Here is a 25,061-nt window from a genome sequence, read left to right as displayed (position 1 = left end):
CCAAAACTCATTATTCGAGCATTACATAATTTGAACTTGAATTATATATGGATTGGACAGATCATTGCAGTTGGAGGAAAAAAAACATGTGGTACTGTATAGGCGAAACGACACCGTTTTGACTAGATGATCATGTGATCATCTCGTTTCAAACCAAAAACATATAAGATCCAATCGAAACAACGTCGTTTCGCCTACACAACATGTGGCACTGTGTTTCTTCCCACTACAAAAGATTTGTATCCATATGAATTATGCTAGTTTTTTACTTGTTCAAAAAAAAAAAAAACCACTTATGCTTACTTTTAAAATAATCACAAACAAAAATTATCATTTAAAATAATACAAAAGAGTAACAACTCGAGCTTGATGGAGATCTTACTCAAATTCTTTTTCGATTGAACTTGAATCAAGTTTTACCCCAGCCGCTTGTAAACATCACGAAATTCGTTTACGCTTGGCTCGATAAAATAGTATTAGCGACTCAAAATCATGATAATATATAATTCGATCATGAAATTTGTCGTAATTGTCGAAATCGAACTTTTCTATGCTTCCTCCAATTTGTCTCCTAACGTCATCTTTTGTTGAATAATAGATATTGTGAAACCATAGGATGCGCATAGAAAATTAGGTAACTCAAACATTGACTTTACACTAATTCATGCAAGAATTTCATGCAAAACGTGGGACCCACGTCCACAAGTTTAGACTATTTGTCATAACAAAACCATAATAATGCAACCACTTTATTAAAATATAAAATAAATAAATCATAATTCAACCTTTCACACTCCAATCTAATCTGTCTCTTGAGGATGTATGATATATTTTTATTCGTGAGATGGGATCGATTATATCTATATTATAAAAAATAATATTTTTTCAGTAGGGACACAAATAGAAAATATTACCTTTCTATGTTAAGAGTATTATTTTTTATTATGAATATCGGTAGGGTTGACCCGTCTCACATATAAAGATTCGTGAGACTGTAGATCTACTCAGTAATAAATAAGTTGTGTCTAGTTGTATCGTGTTGATAAAGAATGTTGTTATTATTATTAAAATATTTGAATAAGACGTAGAGAAAATATGTTTGATTTGATTGATTAAATTTAATATAAGACGATAAAATATGATTTTTTTTATAATGATTTAATAAATATATTTTTGAGGAGAATTATTTAGTATTAATAGGAGAAAGAAACATAATTTTTTAAATAATTTAATATAATATAGATAATAAATAAATTAAAATTGTTCAACCCATTGACTAAAAACGACGTGATATGTCCCTCCAAACCTCTCCACTAGTATATAAGGCTACGAAGCCCTTTCATTTTCACACGAAAATCAACGGAGAAAAAAAGAAGAAATTCGAAATCCATCAAAAATGGGGAAACAGAGGAGAATGGCCAACGAGTTGTACCTTACGGTTCCCAGCTTGTACCGCTGCCCGATCTCCATGGACGTGATGAGGTCGCCGGTGAGCCTCTGTACCGGCGTCACCTACGACCGCAGCTCCATCGAGCGGTGGCTGGCCCTCGGCCACAACACGTGCCCCGCCACCATGCAGACCCTCCCCTCCACCAGCACCACCCCCAATCTCACCCTCCGCCGCCTCATCCAACTCTGGATATCTCAAGCTGAAGCCGCTCGCAAGTCGCGGATCGAGGTCTCGAAGCAGGTGGCGTCCGATATCATCAGCGGCGCCGATAAATTTGACTCCGATTCACTGGAGATGGTTATCGAATGTGTGAAGGATTCCGAGGATAATCTCAAGCTCGTCGCGCAATCGCGGGGTTTTGTTGTGAGAATGGTTGATGCTTTGGCGAAGTCGAGCGATATCCGGATTTCTGAGCTGATTGTCGAGGTTTTGGATTCGATTTCTCAGGAGAATGCAGTGAAGGAGCTGTTGAATGAGCTGATTATCGAAAATGTTGATGATACAGACTGCTTATCGTCATTCATTTCGATTTTACGGAAAGGAACCGTCGAATCGAAGATCAAAACCGCGAAAATCTTGGAATTCCTCGCGGCGTATCCCGAATCCCGCCGCAGAATCGAAGAAAAGCAGGGATTACTTCACGAATTGTACAATTTTTCCAGCGCGGAGACGGACGTGCCCGCAGTAGAAGCCGGTCTATCGTCTCTCCTCGCGATTTCCACCACCAGGCCGGTGAAAAAGGAGCTGATCCGGCTGGGCATAGTCGGAACCGTAGGGAAGATACTCTCCGGCGACGAACACGCGGTTCGTGCAGTCACCGAGAAGGCTTTAGGGGTATTAGAGACGATCGCCACGTGTACCGAAGGGAGAGTCGCGATCTGGGCTGACGAGAGATGTGTGGTGGGGATAGTCCGGAGCCTGATGAAGTGCTCCGGCGCGGCGACGGAGCACGGCGTCACGGTGCTCTGGGGCCTGTGCTGCTTGGTTAGGGATTGCACCTCGGCGGAGACGGTGCTTAAAGTCAACGGGTTGACTAAGGTACTACTGGTGATGCAGAGCGATTGTACCCTGAACACGAGGAAGATGTGTGGCGACTTGGTCAAAGTTTTGATGGGAAAACAAGGGAAGTCGACTTTGGCTCCCTACGAGACTCGAACGACTCACATTACGCCTTATTAATTTGACTAACCAATTTATTCTTTTTTTTTAAAAATATATATATATATATATATATATATATATATATATATATATATTATTGGTTAAAGTGGAAAAGTTTGGTAGATAGATACAAAAATTATGAATTTAAATTTAAACATTGTAAATGTATACACAAAGAATACGAATGAAATTACATGGGTTAGGTTTGAATAGCACACAATTTTGTTGTTTTTTTATATGAAATTGTTACATATTTGGTCGAGACATCACACCACTTGTATTTTTTTAGGACGAGTTCAATTTTTCGAACCAAAACTTATTATTAATTATTATTATTAATCATAATATTAATTTTGATATATTCATATTTTAAAAATAATAATATAATAATATTATTTATATTAATAATATTATTATTTTATTATTAATATTATTTTCGGAACGATTTAAGAAATGAGAATAGTAATCTTATATGGATCTCGAATTATTAAAAAAGTTTCGAATTGAAAAGATCGAAAATCTATATCCCCGTTTCGAATTTTATCGGCACAACCCCGAACCCGTTTAGAAAGTTGTGTCCCTATCCCTCAACCTCTCGAAATCACTCTTTTAGTTCTAGTTAAACATCCGTAAAAAAATATCGACTTTCTTGAAATTCCGTGAGCCAAAATCACTAAAAAAAAAGCGAATCAAATTCGAAGAATGCATCCATTCTCTCTCAATCTCTTCTGGGCACTTTCGGTTTTCTTCTTCACACCGTCCTTCTCGTCTCCTGCAAGCAATCTCACTTTCTTCGGTGGCGCTTTTTTGAGCAATGACTCCATAGTCCTAACCCAAGAAACCAACTGTTCTCCGCCGGCGCCGGAGAATGCGGTGGTGCCTCCTCTCACTCCTCTTTCTGGTGTTGGAAGAGCATACTCTGTGAGCCCAGTTCGCTTTCTTGATCTTTCGACCAATGCCACTGCTTCTTTCTCCTGCAGCTTCTCTTTCACCATAACCAGCAACTCTTCCTGCTCCTTCGGGAATGGATTCGCTTTCCAAATCACATCGAACACGGGTCTTTTCAGTGTTTCTGACGGTTATATGGGGCTTCCCGAGGACTTGGAGACCTCAACCGAAGTTCAAGATTCTTATTTGGCAGTCGAATTCGACACGAGTTTCGAACCATATCTTGAGGATATTAATGGTAACCATCTCGGCATTGATGTGAATAATATTATGTCATTGGCTTCTGTTGATGTGGTTCCGAAAGGAATTGATCTCAAGAATGGGAGAGAAATGACGGCTTGGATCGAGTATAGGGATTCGGAGAAGGTGATCAGAGTGTGGCTCGGCTACTTGAGCCCGGTTAGGCCTCCGGATCCTGTTCTTGTGGCGCAGATTGATTTATCCAAGCAGTTTAAAGAGTTCATGCACGTGGGATTCTCTGCCTCGAATGGAAGAGGGTCATCTACTCACGTAGTTGGTCGATGGCGATTCAAAACGTTTTTCGGGTTTCTCCCTTCGACAATGCCTATGGACATAGTTGAAGATGGGGACTGCATGATGTGTTCTCCGGTAGATTCGGATATACAGATTGGTTCCTTTGAATATCATCCTTCGAATAAAAGGGTACTAAATTTTGCAATTCTTTTTGGTAGTTTGGCGGTGGTAACTATCATTGTGGCCGCAGCTGTTGTGATTTTCTTGGTGTGTTATCTGAGAAGGAGACGACATAGACGAGCACGTAGCGAACGCCATATGCATAGGTTTCATGGGGGTAGAATGGTTCCAAAAATGTTGTCTCTCAATGAGATAAAATCAGCCACCAATGGATTCAATCAAGACAAGATTATCGGCGAAGGAGCCTCGGCTGTTGTCTATGAAGGCGCCATTCCATCTTATGGTTCTGTGGCGGTGAAAAGATTCAATTACGAAAATAAATTCGACTCCTCGATGTCTCGTATTCCATTTAACACCGAATTTTCGACAATGGTGGGGTGCTTAAGGCACAAGAACTTGGTTCAGCTTCAAGGATGGTGTTGTGAGAGGAATGAACTAGTCTTGGTTTACGAGTACATGGCGAATGGAAGCTTAGATAAAATTCTTCACAATCGAATGAGTTTGACGAAGTTCTTAACTTGGGAACGACGTTTAAACATAATTCTTGGGGTTGCTTCTGCTGTCATATACCTACATGAAGAGTGTGAGAGCCAAATAATCCACAGAGATATCAAGACTTGTAACATACTTCTGGATTCCGCGTTTAACGCCAAGTTAGGCGATTTTGGTTTAGCTGAGGTGTATAGGCATAGTTTTCGAGCTCGGGATGCGACTGTCCCAGCTGGCACAATGGGTTATCTAGCTCCCGAATATGTTTTCTCTGGTCTCCCTAGTGTTAAAACCGATGTCTATAGCTTTGGAGTGGTGGTTCTTGAAGTCGCAACAGGGAGGAGGCCGGTGGATGAGGAGAGGCTCGTGGTTACCGATTTCGTGTGGGATTTGTGGGAAAAGGGGATGATTAGTAAGGCAGCAGATCCTAAACTGATGAATAAGTTCAGTAAAGTGGAGATGGAAAGAACACTTGTGGTGGGGCTTGCATGTGCGAATCCGAACTGCGACAGGAGGCCGACGATGAGGGAAGCCGCCCGAATGCTTAGAGGGGAGAGTGCCCTGCCGGTTTTGCCATCAAGAAAGCCGACTGTGAGGATCCAATCTGTTCTACCAGAGGGCTGTGAAGAGATCATGAGTGGTGATCATATCGACGACACTCCGTGGTCTACACCTAGAACACATTTTAGCAGGCACTAGTGTTGAAGAGGGGACATCTTGAATTGTGAACCTGAACTAGTTCTTGGCTGTCTGTTCTTGGTTTATATAGTTCTTGCTTTGTTCTTAAATTCGATCATCTCGGTTAGTCGTTTTCGCGTGCCGCTGCAAAATATTAGGATCGATTTCATATCATGTTGAGTTAGTAAAGATCAGAAATTTAAGCTACTTGGAGCAAATCATTAATAAATGAGTTTAATATATGGTCTCATATGATCATACAATCTGTTTATTGTAATTATATTCGTCGAAAACTGACGCGACATCGGATTAGACGGCTTGCGATGTTTGTTGTTGAATTCTTGACATGTTCGATTACATATATGATCGTTTCGGTAAAAAAAAAAAAAAGAAAAACCAAGTTACTGCAAATAAGATCAAATTTTAATCAATTAGAGGATTAAAATGCAAATATAGATTATTGAAGCACAATCATCTAACCACATATTTGGGCCTTAATATTGGTCTCCACAAAAATAAGAAGGTAAATAAGGCCCAGACCGTAATGATTATTGGCCCATGGTTTGGCCCAACAAAATTGTACATCTCCCGACAACGCTGTATAAAGCTGAACCCTAGCTGCCTCCTCTTCTCGGTCAATATCTGTGCTCCAAATTTACCCATTTGTGGGTTGTTTTTAAAATTTTTTTGATCTTTTTACTGTGTTTTTTGTGACAAATTAGCTCAATGATGGAGAAAATTAACACATTGAAGTGGTATGACGGTTCTGATTCATCACTGGCCTTTGCGGATCTCCGGAGTAAGCAGCCGCCGTCGCGTGCCCTTCCCCTCCCCTCCCCCTCCGTCAGTAAACTCTGGTTTTTCCTCAATTATTTTGAAAAATTTCCACCACTGTTTTTGCGCGTGATGGTTGGCTGTTTGCTCATGGAGGTGCGCGGAAGGCCTTTGATGATTCTCCGTCAGTATTCTAGCCGCTTGTGATTTGTGAAAAGCTATGAGATCTGAGGGCTTTATATTTTATTGTTCTCTTGAAGCATTTATTTCCCTTTTGTTGAGATTTGGAAACTGTATGCTTGTGTTCAAGTTTCAGCGTGATTTCTAATTTTTTAAAAAATCACAATTTAGTCCTTTCTAGAATTTCTTTTGGTAAATGGTTCAAAGGTTGCATTTTTAATTTTTTTTTTAAAGATTATCATGTTTGATTCTATAGAGAGTAACTGGGTAGATTGATTGATAAGACTAATTTATTTGTATTGAATTTGTTAAAAATCATTACATGACTACAAAAATCAACTTTTGAGTTCTTAGTGGGGGAGTTTTGTCTTGTTTGCTTGGTCTTAGAATATACCGTAAAAAAGTGCTGATATGGAGCAGAGAGTTTACGCAGATTCCCTTGATAATTGTGTTGCATTGAGTTTCTGCAATGCAGTTGTGCATCTATGCCATAGCTAGTTAATCTCGGTGAAAGTTTAAGTAGAAAAGGGCATTTGTTACTCTTTGCTAGAATCAGATTTACTCAAACATAGATAGTTGTTTTGCTTAATTTATATGCTCAATTGAGTATCCTGTGCTACTCATTATGGATTAAACTAAGATTGTTTCAAGTATCCAATTGAAAGACGAAGATCAAGATGTATCATGGCATCATGCTAACTGAGTGAATTATTTAATGAAGCACTAAGTTTAATTTATGAATAAATTAGGGCTTAATTAATGTCTATGCGCTGTTTATGTTATTATCGTAATTTTCGAATTATTTGTAATTAATATTTTTATTGGACAGTTCAGGTAGAATTTTAAGCCCATATACTCTTGTTACCTATGGATTTATAAATGCTAGGGCACAAAATCATGGAAAAAGAAAAATGATTGATTCTAAAATCTGTTAGTTTTTCTAATTGTGTGAAAATTTTCTAGATATGCAAGCAAATCGAATTTATCAAGATTCATTCTTGTAGCATTCAGAATCTGGACATAATATTGTTCAATAAATAACAATCTTAGTGATATTCCGTTTGCGATTGCCATATAATCGTTGGATCGGTTCTTTAAGTCAAACATAATCAGGCTTCCAGGATCTAATTTTGTATTGATGGTTTTGCTACTCGATCCAAGACATCCTAAGGAAAATTGCTAGAGCTTTGATGCCTGTGTTCCTTCAATGGTACGTTGGGTTACTTTCGCTGAGTCTGCCTATGTGAATTGAGCTCCTATAGATTAATTTTTTCGAGGCTCACGGTCATAGATATCTGTAATCCAGATTCATGTGCATGTAGATCTTTTCTTGTCAAATTATTCACGTTTCGATGTTTCATATTATTTTGCCCAATGATGGAAACAATTAACGACTTGAAGTGGTATGATGGTTTTGATTCATCAGCGACCTTTGCACATCACTTGAGTAATCCGCCGCCACCACCACCACCACCACCACCACCATCATAAATCTACTCTTTGTTCCATGTCATGGTTGGTTGTTTGCTCGTAGAGGTGTGCACAGGGCGTTGGATGAACCTCCAATTTTTTGCCGCTTGTGACTTATAAAAGCTATGAGATCTGAGGGCTTTATGGTTGAATTTTATTTTGAATTTTATTTTCCTTATGGTAAGTAAAAATTTAGCTTTGATTGATTTTGCCTTAAAAGTTCTCTTCACAGCCAACCCCACTTGCGATAAAGACTTGTGTGTTGTCATAGTTGTTCTCTTCACAACAATTAATTCCTCACTGCTGAGAATTGAAAATATTAGCTGTTAACATGTCTGGATGTGTGCATTAGGTTCACATCACTGTCTATTTTATTGTTTTTATTGACAAACATAGTCCTTTTTAGCATTATTGCATAGATATTTCAAATATTACATTTTTAAATTTGTTCAAGATTTATTTTCTTAAATTTGATCATTAGTCCGGCAGCTGCCCATAAGTTGGGGCTGATGATGGCAACTCAAAGGTTTTGGAGATGAAATAGAATTAATTTTTTTTCAATATGTCTGGATCTGCCACTTTGAGCTGACCTTTTGCTGTAATGGGTCTAATCCGGCTTGAAATCAAGACATCCAGACCAAAAGAAGAGTCGGTTATCTCCCATTCACAATATTTATCGTAAATTATTAGAACAGAGGGCATTAGATTGGCATCTTTTCTACCCCTTAAATCCTTGGAGTTGATAATTTTTATTCACATTTGGCTAAGGAGAAAAACATATTTATGTGAATGTGTAATCTTTTCTTTTTTTGATGGTGATGGTTTTGAATTGTATTTGATTACCGGTTTTATATTTTTCCTAAACATCCTGAAGACTTAACTTTCAGTGATGCCCGATGATGGTGTGTTACAAGGTTCTGAGTGTAGCTCTTATTTTGGTTGATTGCCTCCCTCTTCATCTTAACCAGTCCAATAGTAGTCGTCGTCGTCGTCATCATCATTATCAGCAACACTCTGCTTGTTATTATTATTATTGTTGTTGTTGTTGTTGTTGTTGTTAGCAATTTACACCATATGGGTGGTGTTGATGACGTGGGATTGGCTTTCTTGAAATCATTAGATGTTACCATAACCTTCTGTGATCTGAGGGCTTTTCTGAATCATTGATAAGCACGAATTATATAGCGTTTTTGGGATTATATTTTGTCGCATTCGTGCTTATCTGGCAATTTTATTCCGAGTTTCGCGCTTAATTCGATTAATTTTGGCTATTTGTAGGTTTGACCAAGAGAGGGCGAAAGCCAACGAAATGAGAGAAAAGTCAAACTCTGCAATGCCACATCAGAAATACCCGGAAAAATAGGAAGAAGATATGAAGTCCAGACACAGACCCTTACACGGACCCCGTGTAAGGGTCAGTGTGCAGCAATCTCCAAAGAAGAGAAAAGCAGAGTGTAGACGGACCTGTAAACGGACCCCTGCACGGGGTCCGTGCCTCATACGCCAAAGGAAGACAAATAACAGAGTCTACACGGACCCCTTGCCAGACCTATATCCGGGGTCCGTGCTTGTCATCATCCAGAGAAGAAAAATCCAGAGTCTACACGGACCCCTGGACGGACCCAGGCACGGGGTCCGTGTCCACCATTCCGGAAGAATTTTGAGGCAGAGTCTACACGGACCCTTGCCCGGATGCAAGCACGGGGTCCGTGTCCATGATATCGGATGATGAATTTGGCGAAGATTTGCTCGAGATTTGGAAGAAGAATAAAAAGGAAAAAGACAAAACAAAAGGGGGGTTGAATATTCGAAGAGGCGGCCGACTTTTGGAGAAGAAGGGAAGATTTGCGACCCGGAAAAGACGGCGACAACGTGGGCGAAAGACAACGCAATTTACACGCAAGATCCGCGCGCCATCATTGAGAATCTCTCTTCTTTTTAATTTCTTATTTTCAGACATGAATTCAACATTTAAATTTGATTTTAGTCTTGAATTTATGGAGTAGTTTTCTTTTGTGATCGGGACCACGATACGGGACAAACGTTTGATTTCTATTTATTCATTGAAGTATTTGATTTATAAACTTGTTCCCTGTTATTGATTAATATTCGTATAAATTTCGTGCTTTTAATCTGGCCAATTATTTGCATGTTTGTCGTTCAATCTTGACTCGAAAGAGAACAGATTGAGTTTAGCTTCGAAAATATTGATCAACACACGGTTAAACCGACTAGAAATAGTATTCGGTTTCAGTGTGCGATTTTAGGCGACAGCTGTAATTCATTCATTGTTAAATGCGTTTTTGTTTAATTAAATTCAATTAGAAATAATTGAACTGTTAAATAAAAATAGGATTATAAATTCTAGAAATAGATTTATGATTAAATCAGGGAATTGCATCGTGATGTTGAATAATTTGTGGTTAAATAATTCCAGTGCATGATTTTAATCAAAGTTTGTTACCGTCGTGTGTTCCCGGTCATCCTATTTAAATTTGAAAATCCCAAGTTCTAAGCCTCTCTGATATTCGATTTAGCCATTAAATTTGCATAACTTAGTTTAAAATTTACGTAGTTGAATTAAAAATCAAATCACTCTTTATTGTTTGCCTAGATTAAATAAAATAATCGAATCTTAGTAATTAAATAATAGTCTCTGTGGGATCGATACTTGGACGTCTGTCCAATTACTATAACTTGACCTAGTCCGCTTGCTAGAATTAATCCCAACCGAAATCGTCGGTCAAGTTTTTGGCGCCGTTACCGGGGACTATTTATTTAATATTAGGATAAATTATTTGTTTGAGACTAGGCTTTTATTCTTAGTTTTAAATTTTTCAGTTATTCTATTCTTTAGTATTTTAATTAATTTTGTTTCAGTTTTTCTTATTATATTCTCTCTTGGAGCTTAAATCGTGCACTTAAACTTTTGATTTCAGGGGCTAGCTCGTGTTATATGAGCCGTGCTCAAGACGTCAGGAATCTAGTGCCACTTGATCTTGAGATTGAAAGCACTCTCCGCAGTATCCGCAGAGCCCGAAGGAACAACAACTTGACTCTGGAATTCGAATCTGAAGCAGAATCCGAAATAGACCGTAAACCAGAAGTTGAGGAAATGGCCGGAGAAGAGGATAACCGTACATTGATGGAGCTTCATCGACCAGCATTTGGAGGTTATGGTTCTAGTATCATCTGCCCTACAATTCAGGCGAATACATTCGAACTTAAGCCAGGCATCATCCAGATGATCCAACTTCAAGTCAAATTTGGAGGAGCACCTTCTGAAGATCCCAATGCACATCTGGAGAATTTTCTGTCGATTTGTGATACGATTAAGTGCAATGGGGTGAGTACCGACGCCATTCGACTCAGATTATTTCCATTCTCCCTGCAGGGAGACGCTATGGAATGGCTTCGTGATCTGCCAGCTGGTTCCATCACTACTTGGGATGGATTGGTTGAGGTATTCTTGCATAGGTACTTTCCCCCAACTAAAATTACACAATTGCGGAATGAGATCACATCCTTCAGGCAGAGAGATGGGGAGTCACTGAATTCAGCATGGGCAAGATTTAAAAAGATGTTGAGAATGTGCCCGAGACATGGTTTTTCAACTGGCCAGCAAGTGGAGACATTCTATTATGGGGTGGATCCTTCTGTGAGATCTATGCTCGATGCGGCAGCAAATGGGAGCTTATATCGAAAAACGCCGACTGCAGCACTTGAAATCATATCCAATATGGCCGAGAGCAATGTGGGTTGGCAAGAAAACCGCAGGGAGAAGAAAGTAGGATTCTTGGAAATGGATGCTCTGGCAGCAATTACAGCGAAACTTGATGGATTGACACATCAGATGGCACAGTTACAAGCGCAGAAGTCAATACCAGTCAAGTCAGTGAATCAGATCCAAGGAAATGCTGAATTAGTTGGTGGTCCATCTTGTGACATGCCATTCATGCCGGATATGTCTTGTGAGGGAATACAGTGCTTTGGGGGGGACTCGGTGAATTATGTGGGAAACCAAGGTCCTCCACAATATAACCCATACAGTTTCTCGTATAATCCGGGCTGGAGAAATCATCCGAATTTTGGATGGAGGCAACCTGAAACTGCTGTTGAGCCACTAGTTTTTAATCCGCCACAACATCCTACACAGCAAAGACCTCCTCAACAGCCACCTCAACCACCGCAAGGTGCTGGACCTTCAATGCCACCCAGTTTCAAGCCACAAGAGAGCAAGTCGAATCTCGAGGATATGCTTGCCAAATACATAGCCGGGAACGAGATGAGATGGCAAAACCATGATGCCATGATGCAAAGAGTGGAGACTCAACTAGGACAGCTAGCGACACAGATGGCCACACGAGCTCCGGGTTCACTACCTAGTGACACGGAAAAGAATCCTAAAGGTGTCCATGCAGTCACGGTGACGTCTCCCATAAAGCAAGAGGTGGTTGATGTCGATAACTATGCGAAGGAGAAGGAGTCATCAAAGCAAAGGTCCGAGAACGCAAGGGAGAAAGGTAAGTCTCTAAACTCGAACTCTCATATTGATATTAATTCACTCCCGTTTCCCCAAAGAGCAAAGCAACTGCAACTGGATACTCAATTTTCAAAATTTCTTGAGATTTTCAAAAAGCTGCACATAAATATCCCGTTTGCAGAAGCTTTAGCTCAAATGCTTTCCTATGCAAAGTTTCTTAAAGAAATTTTATCAAACAAGAGGAAATTGGTAGATTTTGAGACAGTTAAGCTTTCGGAGGAATGTTCTGCAATTTTACAAAATAAACTCCCTCCGAAGCTTAAGGATCCAGGTAGTTTCTCTATCCCTTGTACTATTGGAACTTCGAATTTTAATAAAGCGTTGTGTGACTTAGGCGCAAGCATTAACTTGATGCCATATTCATGTTTTGAGAAGTTGAAAATAGGTGAGGTGAAACCAACTACAATTTCCCTACAGTTAGCTGATAGGTCAATTAAATATCCTAGGGGAGTTGTGGAGGATGTGTTGGTGAAGGTTGATAAGTTTATTTTCCCAGTGGACTTTGTGGTGTTAGATATGGAAGAGGATCGTGAGATTCCTCTTATTTTAGGAAGACCGTTTTTAGCCACGGGAAAAGCTCTGATAGATGTACAAAAGGGTGAGTTGGTGTTGAGATTGAATGATGAGAGTGTGGTGTTTAATGTTTTTCAGTCCATCAAATATCCTAATGATACATCTAACTGTTTTAGAATTGATGCTACTGACGAACTTGTTGAGTGTGGTTCGCAGGAATTGATAGGTGAAGATCCTTTAGGAATTTGCTTGACTAATTCATGTCCAGGAAAGTTGGAAACTGAGGATGTTAAGGAATACATGCAGTACCTGGAAGCAGGCAGACCGATCTCAAAGACGAAAGAAAAATTCTTCGAGGAATTCCTATGCGATGATAAGGCAGAAGAGAAGTTGGAGGATGTAGAAGAACTCAAGTCGAAGGAGCTGAACTCATACATGAGTGTTGTTGGAGTGACGAGCCTACAATGTCAATATCATGCCAAGCTTGAGGGCACATATAACCAAGACCCATATGTAATATTGTATGATATTTACTATGGGCGGAAGCCGCTATTTGAGGGATGCTTCTCCGTAGTCAAGCTATAGACAATGAATTTAGCGCTTACTGGGAGGCAACCCAGTGTTTATTTTTAGTTTTCGTTTCCTGTTTTATTTTCGTTTTCTTTATTTTTGTTTTATGTATTTAGTTGATGAGTTAATCTCAGTGATTGGTGGTGCAGGTAATTTATCTACTGGCGGTGGAATTTATCAGGTGTGGGAAAATTTAGCAGGGCGACCGATCTCAAAATCTCGAACAGACCAGGACTTGCCGATCTCTACCTCTTTTCACCACGTACTCGACATCTGACCAGGGAAGTGTTTCTGTTTTCACATATTAGATAGTTCATTTTATATTGTTTTACACTGAGGGCAGTGTCAAGTTCAAAGTGTGGGGGTGGGTCAGTCTTGTTACACATCGTTGCACAACACTGAACATCACTTTTAACGTAGGAGGAGACTATTTTTAGACAAAGAACTCTTGTTTCACTTAATAATCGGATTAATTTGTTAGATTTTGGATCACCCGGAAAATGGTTTTGTGCCTAGTATTGAATGAGATGAGTCGTAGTTTCAAGGAGAGGGCCAGACATGAACCAGTTTTGTATCAACATTTTGTTCAATGCACGAGGTCAAACTTTTACTCGTTGATAGTGAATTGGTGAAATGAAAAAAAAAAAAAAAAAAAAAAAAAAAAAAAAATCAAAAAAAAAAAAAAAAAAAAAAAAGAAAAAGAGAAATCGAACAACGATCCCTAGAACTTGTCTGATTAGCCCTCGAAGCGAAAATACGAACGATGGTGACTTAGGGATGATTTAGGCGATCTTTGAACCGTTTGAGCCTTTCAAGCCTGACCGATACATCATTCATTGCCCCTAGTAACCCCTTTTTGAGCCTGAAAAAATCGAATGGTATGACACACAGTTAGCCCCCATTCGTCGGTTATTCAATATCCCACATCAACTACCTGAATCATAGCCTATACACTTTTTCCTACCTACATGTGAGAAAAATAAAACTCCTGTGCACATTGAAATGTTTTACTCCAATGGATTGAAAAATTATGTGTGAAGGAATCGATGAATTTTTATTCATGAAAAAAAAAAAAAAAAAAAAAAAAAAAAGAGGAGGAAAATGTATAGTGTTGAAAGCACCCGAAACAAAATTCTATGGGTGAAAGTTGATGGACAATGAGAAAGAAAAGGAGACGCTAGAGCTCTGGAATTGATGAAAAGACAATAACTGTTGACGAGTCGAAAGTTGAATGAATGTGATACAGGAATAATGTTTATTGTATCTCACTTTTGATTCCCTATCTTTTATTGTAGCCGTGAGCCTTGGCCTTACGTTATAAGCTTAAAAAGACCTATTAACCAAGTCACTGTCGTTCAACATTTAGTAGAGAGGGGTATGAAAGTCAAGCATATGGGGCGTTTCGATAACAAATAAAAAAAAATAAGTGATCATGAAACCAAGTAGCTGAAGATGAGTACGAGTCTGACCTACACACTACACACATCTTGTTCTGTTGATCCTTACTGGGTAAATGTTTGAATCTTAAATTGCAACGAAAGCGAGTCTTGTGATATGCGAAGCATGATCTTCTGACCGGGGGTGAAAGAATTTGACAAATTGAGAAGTTTTGATTGTGTCTCTAGAGTTCTGAATCTGAAATATTTCTCATCTTTATTTTTCTCTGATTTGTTCGAGGACGAACAAAGGTTAAGTGTGGGGGAGTTGATAAGCACGAATTATATAGCGTTTTTGGGATTATATTTTGTCGCATTCGTGCTTATCTGGCAATTTTATTCCGAGTTTCGCGCTTAATTCGATTAATTTTGGCTATTTGTAGGTTTGACCAAGAGAGGGCGAAAGCCAACGAAATGAGAGAAAAGTCAAACTCCGCAATGCCACATCAGAAATACCCGGAAAAATAGGAAGAAGATATGAAGTCCAGACACAGACCCTTACACGGACCCCGTGTAAGGGTCAGTGTGCAGCAATCTCCAAAGAAGAGAAAAGCAGAGTGTAGACGGACCTGTAAACGGACCCCTGCACGGGGTCCGTGCCTCATACGCCAAAGGAAGACAAATAACAGAGTCTACACGGACCCCTTGCCAGACCTATATCCGGGGTCCGTGCTTGTCATCATCCAGAGAAGAAAAATCCAGAGTCTACACGGACCCCTGGACGGACCCAGGCACGGGGTCCGTGTCCACCATTCCGGAAGAATTTTGAGGCAGAGTCTACACGGACCCTTGCCCGGATGCAAGCACGGGGTCCGTGTCCATGATATCGGATGATGAATTTGGCGAAGATTTGCTCGAGATTTGGAAGAAGAATAAAAAGGAAAAAGACAAAACAAAAGGGGGGTTGAATATTCGAAGAGGCGGCCGACTTTTGGAGAAGAAGGGAAGATTTGCGACCCGGAAAAGACGGCGACAACGTGGGCGAAAGACAACGCAATTTACACGCAAGATCCGCGCGCCATCATTGAGAATCTCTCTTCTTTTTAATTTCTTATTTTCAGACATGAATTCAACATTTAAATTTGATTTTAGTCTTGAATTTATGGAGTAGTTTTCTTTTGTGATCGGGACCACGATACGGGACAAACGTTTGATTTCTATTTATTCATTGAAGTATTTGATTTATAAACTTGTTCCCTGTTATTGATTAATATTCGTATAAATTTCGTGCTTTTAATCTGGCCAATTATTTGCATGTTTGTCGTTCAATCTTGACTCGAAAGAGAACAGATTGAGTTTAGCTTCGAAAATATTGATCAACACACGGTTAAACCGACTAGAAATAGTATTCGGTTTCAGTGTGCGATTTTAGGCGACAGCTGTAATTCATTCATTGTTAAATGCGTTTTTGTTTAATTAAATTCAATTAGAAATAATTGAACTGTTAAATAAAAATAGGATTATAAATTCTAGAAATAGATTTATGATTAAATCAGGGAATTGCATCGTGATGTTGAATAATTTGTGGTTAAATAATTCCAGTGCATGATTTTAATCAAAGTTTGTTACCGTCGTGTGTTCCCGGTCATCCTATTTAAATTTGAAAATCCCAAGTTCTAAGCCTCTCTGATATTCGATTTAGCCATTAAATTTGCATAACTTAGTTTAAAATTTACGTAGTTGAATTAAAAATCAAATCACTCTTTATTGTTTGCCTAGATTAAATAAAATAATCGAATCTTAGTAATTAAATAATAGTCTCTGTGGGATCGATACTTGGACGTCTGTCCAATTACTATAACTTGACCTAGTCCGCTTGCTAGAATTAATCCCAACCGAAATCGTCGGTCAATCATCTGTGGTTGTTTTCACTTTTATTTGTTAATTGTCCTAAAATTTATATAGTATCTCGCTGGATAACTGATTCTTTTGTTGTGATTACATTTGTGTTGGTTTTAAACCTATATATCTATATGTTAAACGTTTAATTTTATTATTTTTAGATAGTTCAAAATTTGGAAAAGAAAGTCTTATTAATTTCCATTTTTGTTTTTCTTACCTGTTGTTTATCCCCCTAATGTTTCTTAAAAGAAGTCCTGGACCTTTTTATAGTTCTGAGTCACTCCAAATTTATTACTAATTTTGTAGATTGATGTCATGCTCCTAGTCTTTGTTTCATGTTTTCTAATTGTAAATTTCACTTTGTTTTACGCAATACATGGAGTTGTTCATAGGCATTTTTTCCCTTTTCTAGCATCGAAGAAATCTGTTGTAATGGATGGGAACTAAGCTCGCCGAAGATGAAAAGCTAAGGGTGGGAAGAAATTGAAGTGAACTCCACGGATGGGAACATTCTACTATCAAGGGTAACTTAAATTATAGTTGATATTACTTCATTTTTCCAAATATTGAAAATTTTAATTGGGAGAGTTTATTCTTCATTTGGAAGAAATCCATGGTTAGCCATCACAAAAGATTCTTGGATGTTTACTGGTAAAAACTAAAAACACTCCTTTTTTATGCTTTATCAGTAACATTGTATGTGACTTTCAAATTTGCAATAGATATGTTGATTGGGAGTGTCTCAGGGGACATGGAATATAGTCTTCAGTGCTCGTAATGTTACTGCTTCTTGCTATAATAGGTATAACAATTGTCCGATGTCAAATAAGTAATTTGTGATCGTCGATCAGACAACTATCGCGATTTTGATATGGTTTATGTGACTCTTCTCTAGCTTTCCATTTCCTAGTTGAGTTTTTCATGTTTCTTTCCGTTTTCTTCTGAGTTATCTGTAAATAGTTACGAGAACAGAATTTGTTTATCGATCAACTTTCCAGCAGTATAAAGGAGTCGGATGATTTAGCTTGATTCAATATTCGCATGTATTCTTACCCATGTGTGGATTTTCTCGGATTCACGACGATATTCTCTTGTTTATTTGGATTTTTACTTACCAAACCAACGACAATAAACGAATTGCAAAACAATGTATGGAGATATGGTATCGGTTCGATTACTTAGGATGATACTTCAAAATATCAATTTTTACCCTTTTAAATTGTAGCCTCAGCAATCTCTCTCTCATCTTACAACACAGGAAATTATAAATTTTTTGGATAAAACCATTTTAAAAAAGGGTAAGAGAAGCAATTTTTGTTGAAGGTGGAATGAGATAAAAACGTTGAAGAAACAGAAGGTGAGAGGTTTGCTACGTTAATAAATCATGCGAAGAAATCCAAATGTTCAATCAAATAACGAGGAATCTCAAAATAAGTAGGACTAGCATAGAAACGAGTTGTTACATGTGTTTGATAATAAACAAAATAAACCGAGAGCGAGGATGTTCGCATTGGTGTACAATAGATGATTCGGTCGGAGATTTACAACAGTTTTTTGCATCGAGCTCTAAAATCACATTTGCAAGATTCAATTCATGAATCTAGATAATAGGTTTGAGTGAGGCAAGAACTTCACATTCCTTAACAATAGGATTTCCAGCACAATGTTGCATTTCGCAGGCTATAAACTCTCCATCTTCATCACGTAGAACACAACTAAACTTCCATACTTGAAGACATGGTCTCCTCATAAGTAACCCGATATCCCGATTTTACAATATACTTCTCATTTTTGCTGTAATGTCATACCAAGTATCTGGAAAAGAAGTTTCATGCAGAGAGATTTTCAATATTTCGCGTACTTTTGTTAAACAAACCATTTAACAAGCTAATGTCCCTTTGTTTAAGCCCTGAAATCATCGAGTTAGACACTTTCAGTGATTCCATTTCAGAATATCATAGACGTTTGGATTCTGAAATCGTCATCATCTCGTAGCCAAGGATCATGCCAAACATTAATGTTGGTTCCATTTCCTATCTTCCAGCGACAACCAATTCTCAACAATGATTGAGAACTCCGGATACTTTTCCAGACAAAACTTGGATTATGGCCCAATTGGGCTGAGAGAGTCCTCTGGAGGGAAGTAGCTAGCTTTGAAGATCATGCTTGCGTGAGTATCTGGGCTAGAAATAAAGGACCAGCCTTGTCTCCCTAAGATTGCAAGATTGAAGCCTTGGAAATTTCTGAATCCAAGAACACCATTCTCTTTTGTTACACTCAATTTGTCCCATGAAAGCCAGTGGATGAACCGTTGGTTATTTTTCTTCGAACCCCTTCAGAAAGATTTTAACATTATCTGGAATTCCTCTGTTATGGACACAGGCAAAAGAAAAACACTCATACAATACGATGGTATTGATTGTGCCACTGCCTTAATAAGTATTTCACGACCTGCTTTCGATAGTGATTTGCTACTCCAAGATTGAATCCACGACCAAATTATCTCCTTAAGATAGTTGAAAATCACATTTTTCCGCCACCCAATCAGTGATGGCCGGCCTAGATATTTTCCAGTATATCAAGTGGACATGTCTAGAGTAAGTGTTCAACGAACCATGGTTTGAATTTTATTGACTCTTGTGTAAAAATAATTTTAATTTTAATAATATTTTACGGTTTATCCAATTATGACATTTAATTTATCTGTATACTCATCCAAGCTGCGTAGAAAAAGTTCTTCAATATACAATATATATCATGAGGTCCGCATCTCAACGTAAAATCATGACACTAATTAAGAAACATATTGTATATTATAAACTGGTTCTTAGTCGATTCAGCCGCCTAAAATAAAAATAAAAGTCGTTCGAGCTTGAGACTAACATCTGTGATGTAAACGCCATGTTTCATTGGTAAGAGAATGAAGATGTACATTCATATAGATGGGTGATCATTTGATGATGTACCGAACAACTCTCCCTCGGACTTTCCAAGTTGTATAACTTATCGAGTGGAATAGTCCGCGGTTATGATTATACAACATTAGTCTTTTGACCCGAGACAATGTAGAGGCTCTACATACTAGCATTCACTTTGATTCGTTTATCGACTTCGTTGAGGGTTATCAGATGGCGAGATTGGATGTAGTTTCGAAATACGTAATAGTCAATGCATTGTAGTCTAGGATTCTTTTCTTATCCGTGGGTGAAGATATCATACGTGATCTAATGAGTTAATAATGCAAGGAATCGATCGGGATATATAAGTCGAATGGACCATACTGTACATTAACCATAACTTAAGGTCTTTGCAGGCACTATCAGTGATACTTAAGGAATCATGAGAAGATTCTACTAAACACTCTTACCATGATCTGATGGATGCAATCGGACTTGAGTTCTGACATTCTTGATCAAGGGTTGCTCAAAGAAATGAGGCTAATTAGGGTAAGCTCGAATAAGAAAAATGTTGTTATGAATTACATGAAATTGTAAACTCACGGCTAGCCGTATCTCATAACCATTTATGGTCACACTGGTATTGGATTATGTGTTCCTGTTGAGATAGCCAAGTTTAAGTAGTTGAATTTGGTGTCTATATTTTGAGGGAGATCAAATAAATTATTTATAATGGAGTTTATATGTCAATTACATGTAATGGAAGTTGTGAAATTTAACTTGTGACAAAAGTGAAACTGCATGTTTTAGTAAATATGTTCAAAAAATTGGCAGTTAAAAAAAGGATCATTGAAATAATTTCTCGTTCGAAATTTTTATTTTTCATTATATGAACGAGATTTGTGCCATCGACACATCGGCTTTAAGGTCTAGAAAATTTGAACTACGTAACCAGACTGCATGCAATCTATATTTTTTTCCTAAAAATACGTGTTTAATTATTTGGCTGCATTAAATGCATGATTATTGCATGGTTAGGTGATTTGCTTCATGGTTAAAGTTTCATGTATTAGGGCTTTTAGTAGTTTTTTGCGCTCGAGTAAGGAACTAAGACCGATGATAATTAAGGAAAAATATTTTTATTAGATAGTTATTTTTAATTATTTAATATATGGTGTATACTCATCCAAGCTTCATAGAAAAAGTCCTTGAATATACAGTAGATACCATGAGGTCCGCATCTCAACTTAAGATCATGAAACTAATTAAGAAACATACTGTATAATATAAATTGGTTCCTAATTGATTCAGCTGCCTAAAATAAAAATAAAGATCGTTCGAGTTTGAGACTAACATTTGTGATGTAAACACTATGTTTCATTGATAAGAGCATGGAGATGTCCATTCATATAAATAGGTGATCATTTGATGATGTATCGAAAAACTCTCCCTCGGACGTTCCAAGTTGTATCACTTATCAAGTGGAATAGTCCGCGATTATGATTGTACAACATTAGTCTTTTGACCCGAGACAATATAGATGCTTTATATACTAGCATTCACTTTGATCTGTTTACCAACTCCATTGAGGGTTATCAGTTGGCGATGTTGGGTGTAGTTTCGAAATACGTAAGAGTCAATACATTGTAGTCTATGATTCACTGCTTACCCATGGGTGAAAATATCCTATGTGATATGATGAGTTAACAATACAAGGAATCTCTTGTTAGAGTAAGACTTGTGCATTTTAGAAAGGGGTTTCCTCAGTTTCACTTACCATATAATTATTATTGCTCAAATATACATCACATTATCGATTTCATTTGCAACTCTCGATATACCAACGGTTGTTTATTCAATTGGGATATATAAGTCGAATGGACTGTACTATACATTAACCATAACTTAAGGTTCTTGCAGACACTATGAATGATACCTAAAGAATCATGGAGAGATTCTACTACACACTCTTACCATGATCTGATGGATGCAATCAGTGTTGAGTTCTAACATTCTTGATCAAGGGTTTCTGAAAGTAATTAGGCTAATTAAGGTAAGCTCAAATAGGAAAAATGTTGTTCTGAATTACATGAAGTTGTAAATTAATGGCTAGCTGTATCCCAAAACCATTTATGGCCATACAAGTATTGGATTATGTATTCCTGTTAAGATAGCCAAGTTCAAGTAGTTGAATTTGATGACTATATTTTGATCGAGATCAAAAAATTATTTGTAATGGAGTTTATATGTTAATTACATGTAATGGAAGTTGTGGAATTTAACGTAATTTCTTTTTAAGTGAGAAGAGTGAAACTGTCCGTTTTAGTAAATAAGTTCATAAAACTGGCTGCTAAAAAATGGATCATTGAAAAAATTTCTCCTTCGAATTTTTTATTTTTCATTATATGAACGGGATTTGTACCATCGACACATTGCCTGTAAGGTCTAGAAAATTCGAACTACGTAACCTGACTACATGCAATCTAGAGTTTTTCTAAAAATATATGTTTAATTATTTTGGCTGCATTAAATGCATGATTATTACATGGTTATGTGTTTTGCTTCATGGTTGTAAGGTTCATGTATTAGGGTTTTTAGTAGTTTTTCGTGCTCGAATGAGGAACGGAGACCGAGGATAATTAAGGAAAAATATTTTTATTAGATAAATATTTTTAATTATTTAATATATAGTGTAATAAGGGTGCTTTTCGAAAATGAGCTTTGTATAGTATTTTTACTCGCCGGGTCATATTTTAAACATGTACGCAAATTTTAGCAAGTTGGATGAATTTTTGAGGGTTCAGACAATATTTTCAAAAACGTACCTAAATGAATATTTGTACGAGAGTGTTTTTGCATTTAATGGGCCCATTTTAAAATATTTTGGGTCTAGACTCCTATTTATTCTCATTAAATTTAATTAGGGCCCATTATGCATCTATTTTATATATTAACCTTACCCTCCCAAACCCTAAACATATTTCCAACAATTCGGACCCCTTCGCCATTCAGCAGCAGCATTCTTCGAAAATTTCACCAGATTTCTTGCCCAACTTCTCTCAAGTTTCTCAAAGGATTTCTTCCTCATCTCTCCAACGCACGTTCTACGTGATTGTCTCTAAGTTTTCGAGCGTAAAAATGCAAAAGCACGCCTTATGCCTCTTTTCTTATCACTCACATCAATATATATTGGTTTGTATGTTTATGCATGAGAAACCGTAGATGTATCATGTTATGTAGGTTTTATGTGATTTTGACATGAAATATGCATTTTCCTTTACATGTAAAACGCACGTTCTTGATTTTTTTTTTTGAAGGGGGCTGCTAAGCCATAGTTTTAAGGGCTGTACATGTTGAGAGATGAGGCGTCAAGGTGCTGGAGTCGGATAGGGGTCGACCGATAGGGAGAGCCGATCGGATCTTTGAGTTCTAGTATTGATGGGTCGATCCAACTATGGGAAGGGGGCTGGCTGTAAGGGAGTCGAACCAATCCACGGTGCAGACCCTGAGTGGTCTGAGCCGTGATCCAAGATGGATCAACCACGGCTGGTCAAGGCCTATGGGTAGATCGAGGCACAAGAGTCGAGTAGGGTAGGGCTTGGCTTGTTTTCGGGTGATTGACGTATAGTTGGGTGCATGGGAAGTAGGCGTCAGTAGGGATGGTCCAAGAGGAGTTACAAGGTCTGGTATTGGTCCTAGGAAGTGTTGGTTCGGGACTGGTCCATGTCGTTAGGTGTAGAGTCAAAGATTTGGCTCGGTGGTGCAACTAGGGTTAGGGTTATACGTCCAGATTTTTCCAGCAGGTTGCAGCCTAGATTATGGGGTTCAAAATAGTTGTAATATGGTTGGCTGGGGGCTGGTAGGGTGTGATTAAGTTGCAGTTAAAATTTGGAAAAGTTTCGGATAGATTCAGATTAAAACCGGGACCTCGGTCCAAGTTTTAAAACGAATCGTAAAAGTTACGGAATGGGCTGGAGGTTACATCCAGAAAATGATTATAAATATGTTTTGAGGTGTTTTAAGGAGTTTGGTTGGCTTTGGGTTGAAGTTTTGAGGCCTAGGGGTAAAATGGTCAATCAGGATTTCAGGGGCAAAATGGTCATTTTGAATCTGGGTCGAGTTAGTAGTCCTGGAAGCGCCCTGATTACCAAATTGCATGTTTAAAAATGTATACGTTAATATGAACATGATTTTTTTATGAAAATATGAAAAGTACGTTGTATGTTTAGTTTTAAGAAAATGTACGTTTTTTATGTATGATTTTTATAAGTAATGAATACGGTAACATGTTTTTGAAGGAAGAGAGTTGATTGTGACTAACATGAACATGAACACGAACAAGAACATGTAAGGTCAATGCTCAGTGGATGGGTAAAATTATCCATCGACTAGAGCTGATACAGAAGTCGCAATTAATGATCGGAATTCAATAAAAAATGAACACGTATATGTTGATATGATGAGAAATGTTATGGATAAGTTTATGCTTTGTCATGATATGTTTAAATTCATGTCGTTAAGATCATTAAATGTATTTTTAATTAAATTATTTTTCACTGTTGCATGTTATGTATATGTATTTGTTATAACGGTTTATGTGTGTTAAGTCTTTAGACTCATTAGGTGTGAATGATACAGGTGAGCATAATGATGTAGAGATTGGAGGCACCGAAAACTGAGTAGGAGGAGTTGGGTGTGTGCACGATAACACGAGGACTATACGTTTTTCCGCATTATACGTTTATGAGTCAGGAGTTAAACATTTTTATTTTATACTTTTTCATATTTATTATGTTGATGATTTAGCAGGATTTTTAATGTTACATTTGAATTCCTTTAAAACCATGGTCTAGGAATTTGATGATATTAAATTATTTAACTGCAATATTTTTATTTAGTAGTAAATGATATTTTTAAAATGCATGTGTTGATTGTAATTTTCGAAAATAGCTTACCAAAAAAAATTTGTAGTAGTATTTTTAGCACTAGACATTACATTGGCTCTGTCTAATCTTCGATCAGAGTTTTAATAAGTTCACAATTATTTATTTATTAAGTTAAGAATATACTAATTAAATAATCGATTAATAATAGTGATTACTAAGTACAAAAGTCTCGAGAAACATTTTAGAAGAGTTAGAATAGATTAATTAATTAATTGAGTAATTAAATAAAAATTATTAAATTTAAAGAATAAATAAATATATGTGTATATGGATATATGTACATATATATAAATATATTTGTATTGTAAAAAGTTAATAATTTAATTATGCATAATATTTTCAAAAACAGAATATACATACATTAGAGTTTTTGAATTGTGAAAAGCAATATCCTGAAAATTGAGAGTACTGATTAGATTAAGGAAATACTTTTATTATATGCGTATTCAATATTGAAACACACACATAACTTTTACGCGCAAATTTTGTCCACAATTTTTTTTCTCTCCT

At 37.4% G+C, this 25,061-nt stretch overlaps 2 protein-coding genes and 1 long non-coding RNA gene across 4 annotated transcripts; all 3 read left to right on the top strand.

Moving 5' to 3' along the window:
• The first annotated feature begins 1,285 nt into the window (after positions 1-1,285).
• Positions 1,286-2,823, top strand: LOC140820111 (U-box domain-containing protein 29-like). Its single transcript, XM_073180429.1, has one exon. The coding sequence runs from the start codon at positions 1,397-1,399 to the stop codon at positions 2,627-2,629; it is 1,233 nt and encodes a 410-aa protein (XP_073036530.1). The 5' UTR covers positions 1,286-1,396; the 3' UTR covers positions 2,630-2,823.
• A 414-nt stretch (positions 2,824-3,237) lies between these two features.
• On the top strand, positions 3,238-5,517 carry LOC140819820 (L-type lectin-domain containing receptor kinase S.6). The gene has a single exon (XM_073180058.1). The coding sequence runs from the start codon at positions 3,314-3,316 to the stop codon at positions 5,399-5,401; it is 2,088 nt and encodes a 695-aa protein (XP_073036159.1). The 5' UTR covers positions 3,238-3,313; the 3' UTR covers positions 5,402-5,517.
• Positions 5,518-5,991: 474 nt separating this feature from the next.
• On the top strand, positions 5,992-17,453 carry LOC140819022 (uncharacterized). 2 transcript variants are annotated; one of them, XR_012115189.1, is made up of 2 exons: positions 5,992-7,984; positions 17,121-17,453. It is a non-coding gene; the product is annotated as an uncharacterized lncRNA (long non-coding RNA). The 2 variants fall into 2 exon arrangements; XR_012115188.1 differs by having other exon boundaries at positions 5,992-8,452.
• Positions 17,454-25,061: the final 7,608 nt, after the last annotated feature.

The sequence above is a fragment of the Primulina eburnea genome, chromosome 18, assembly GCF_022965805.1.
Source record: "Primulina eburnea isolate SZY01 chromosome 18, ASM2296580v1, whole genome shotgun sequence".
Classification (NCBI taxonomy): Eukaryota; Viridiplantae; Streptophyta; class Magnoliopsida; order Lamiales; family Gesneriaceae; genus Primulina; species Primulina eburnea.
Note: the sequence above shows the minus strand (reverse complement) of the source record. Positions and strands in the feature narration are given on the sequence as shown.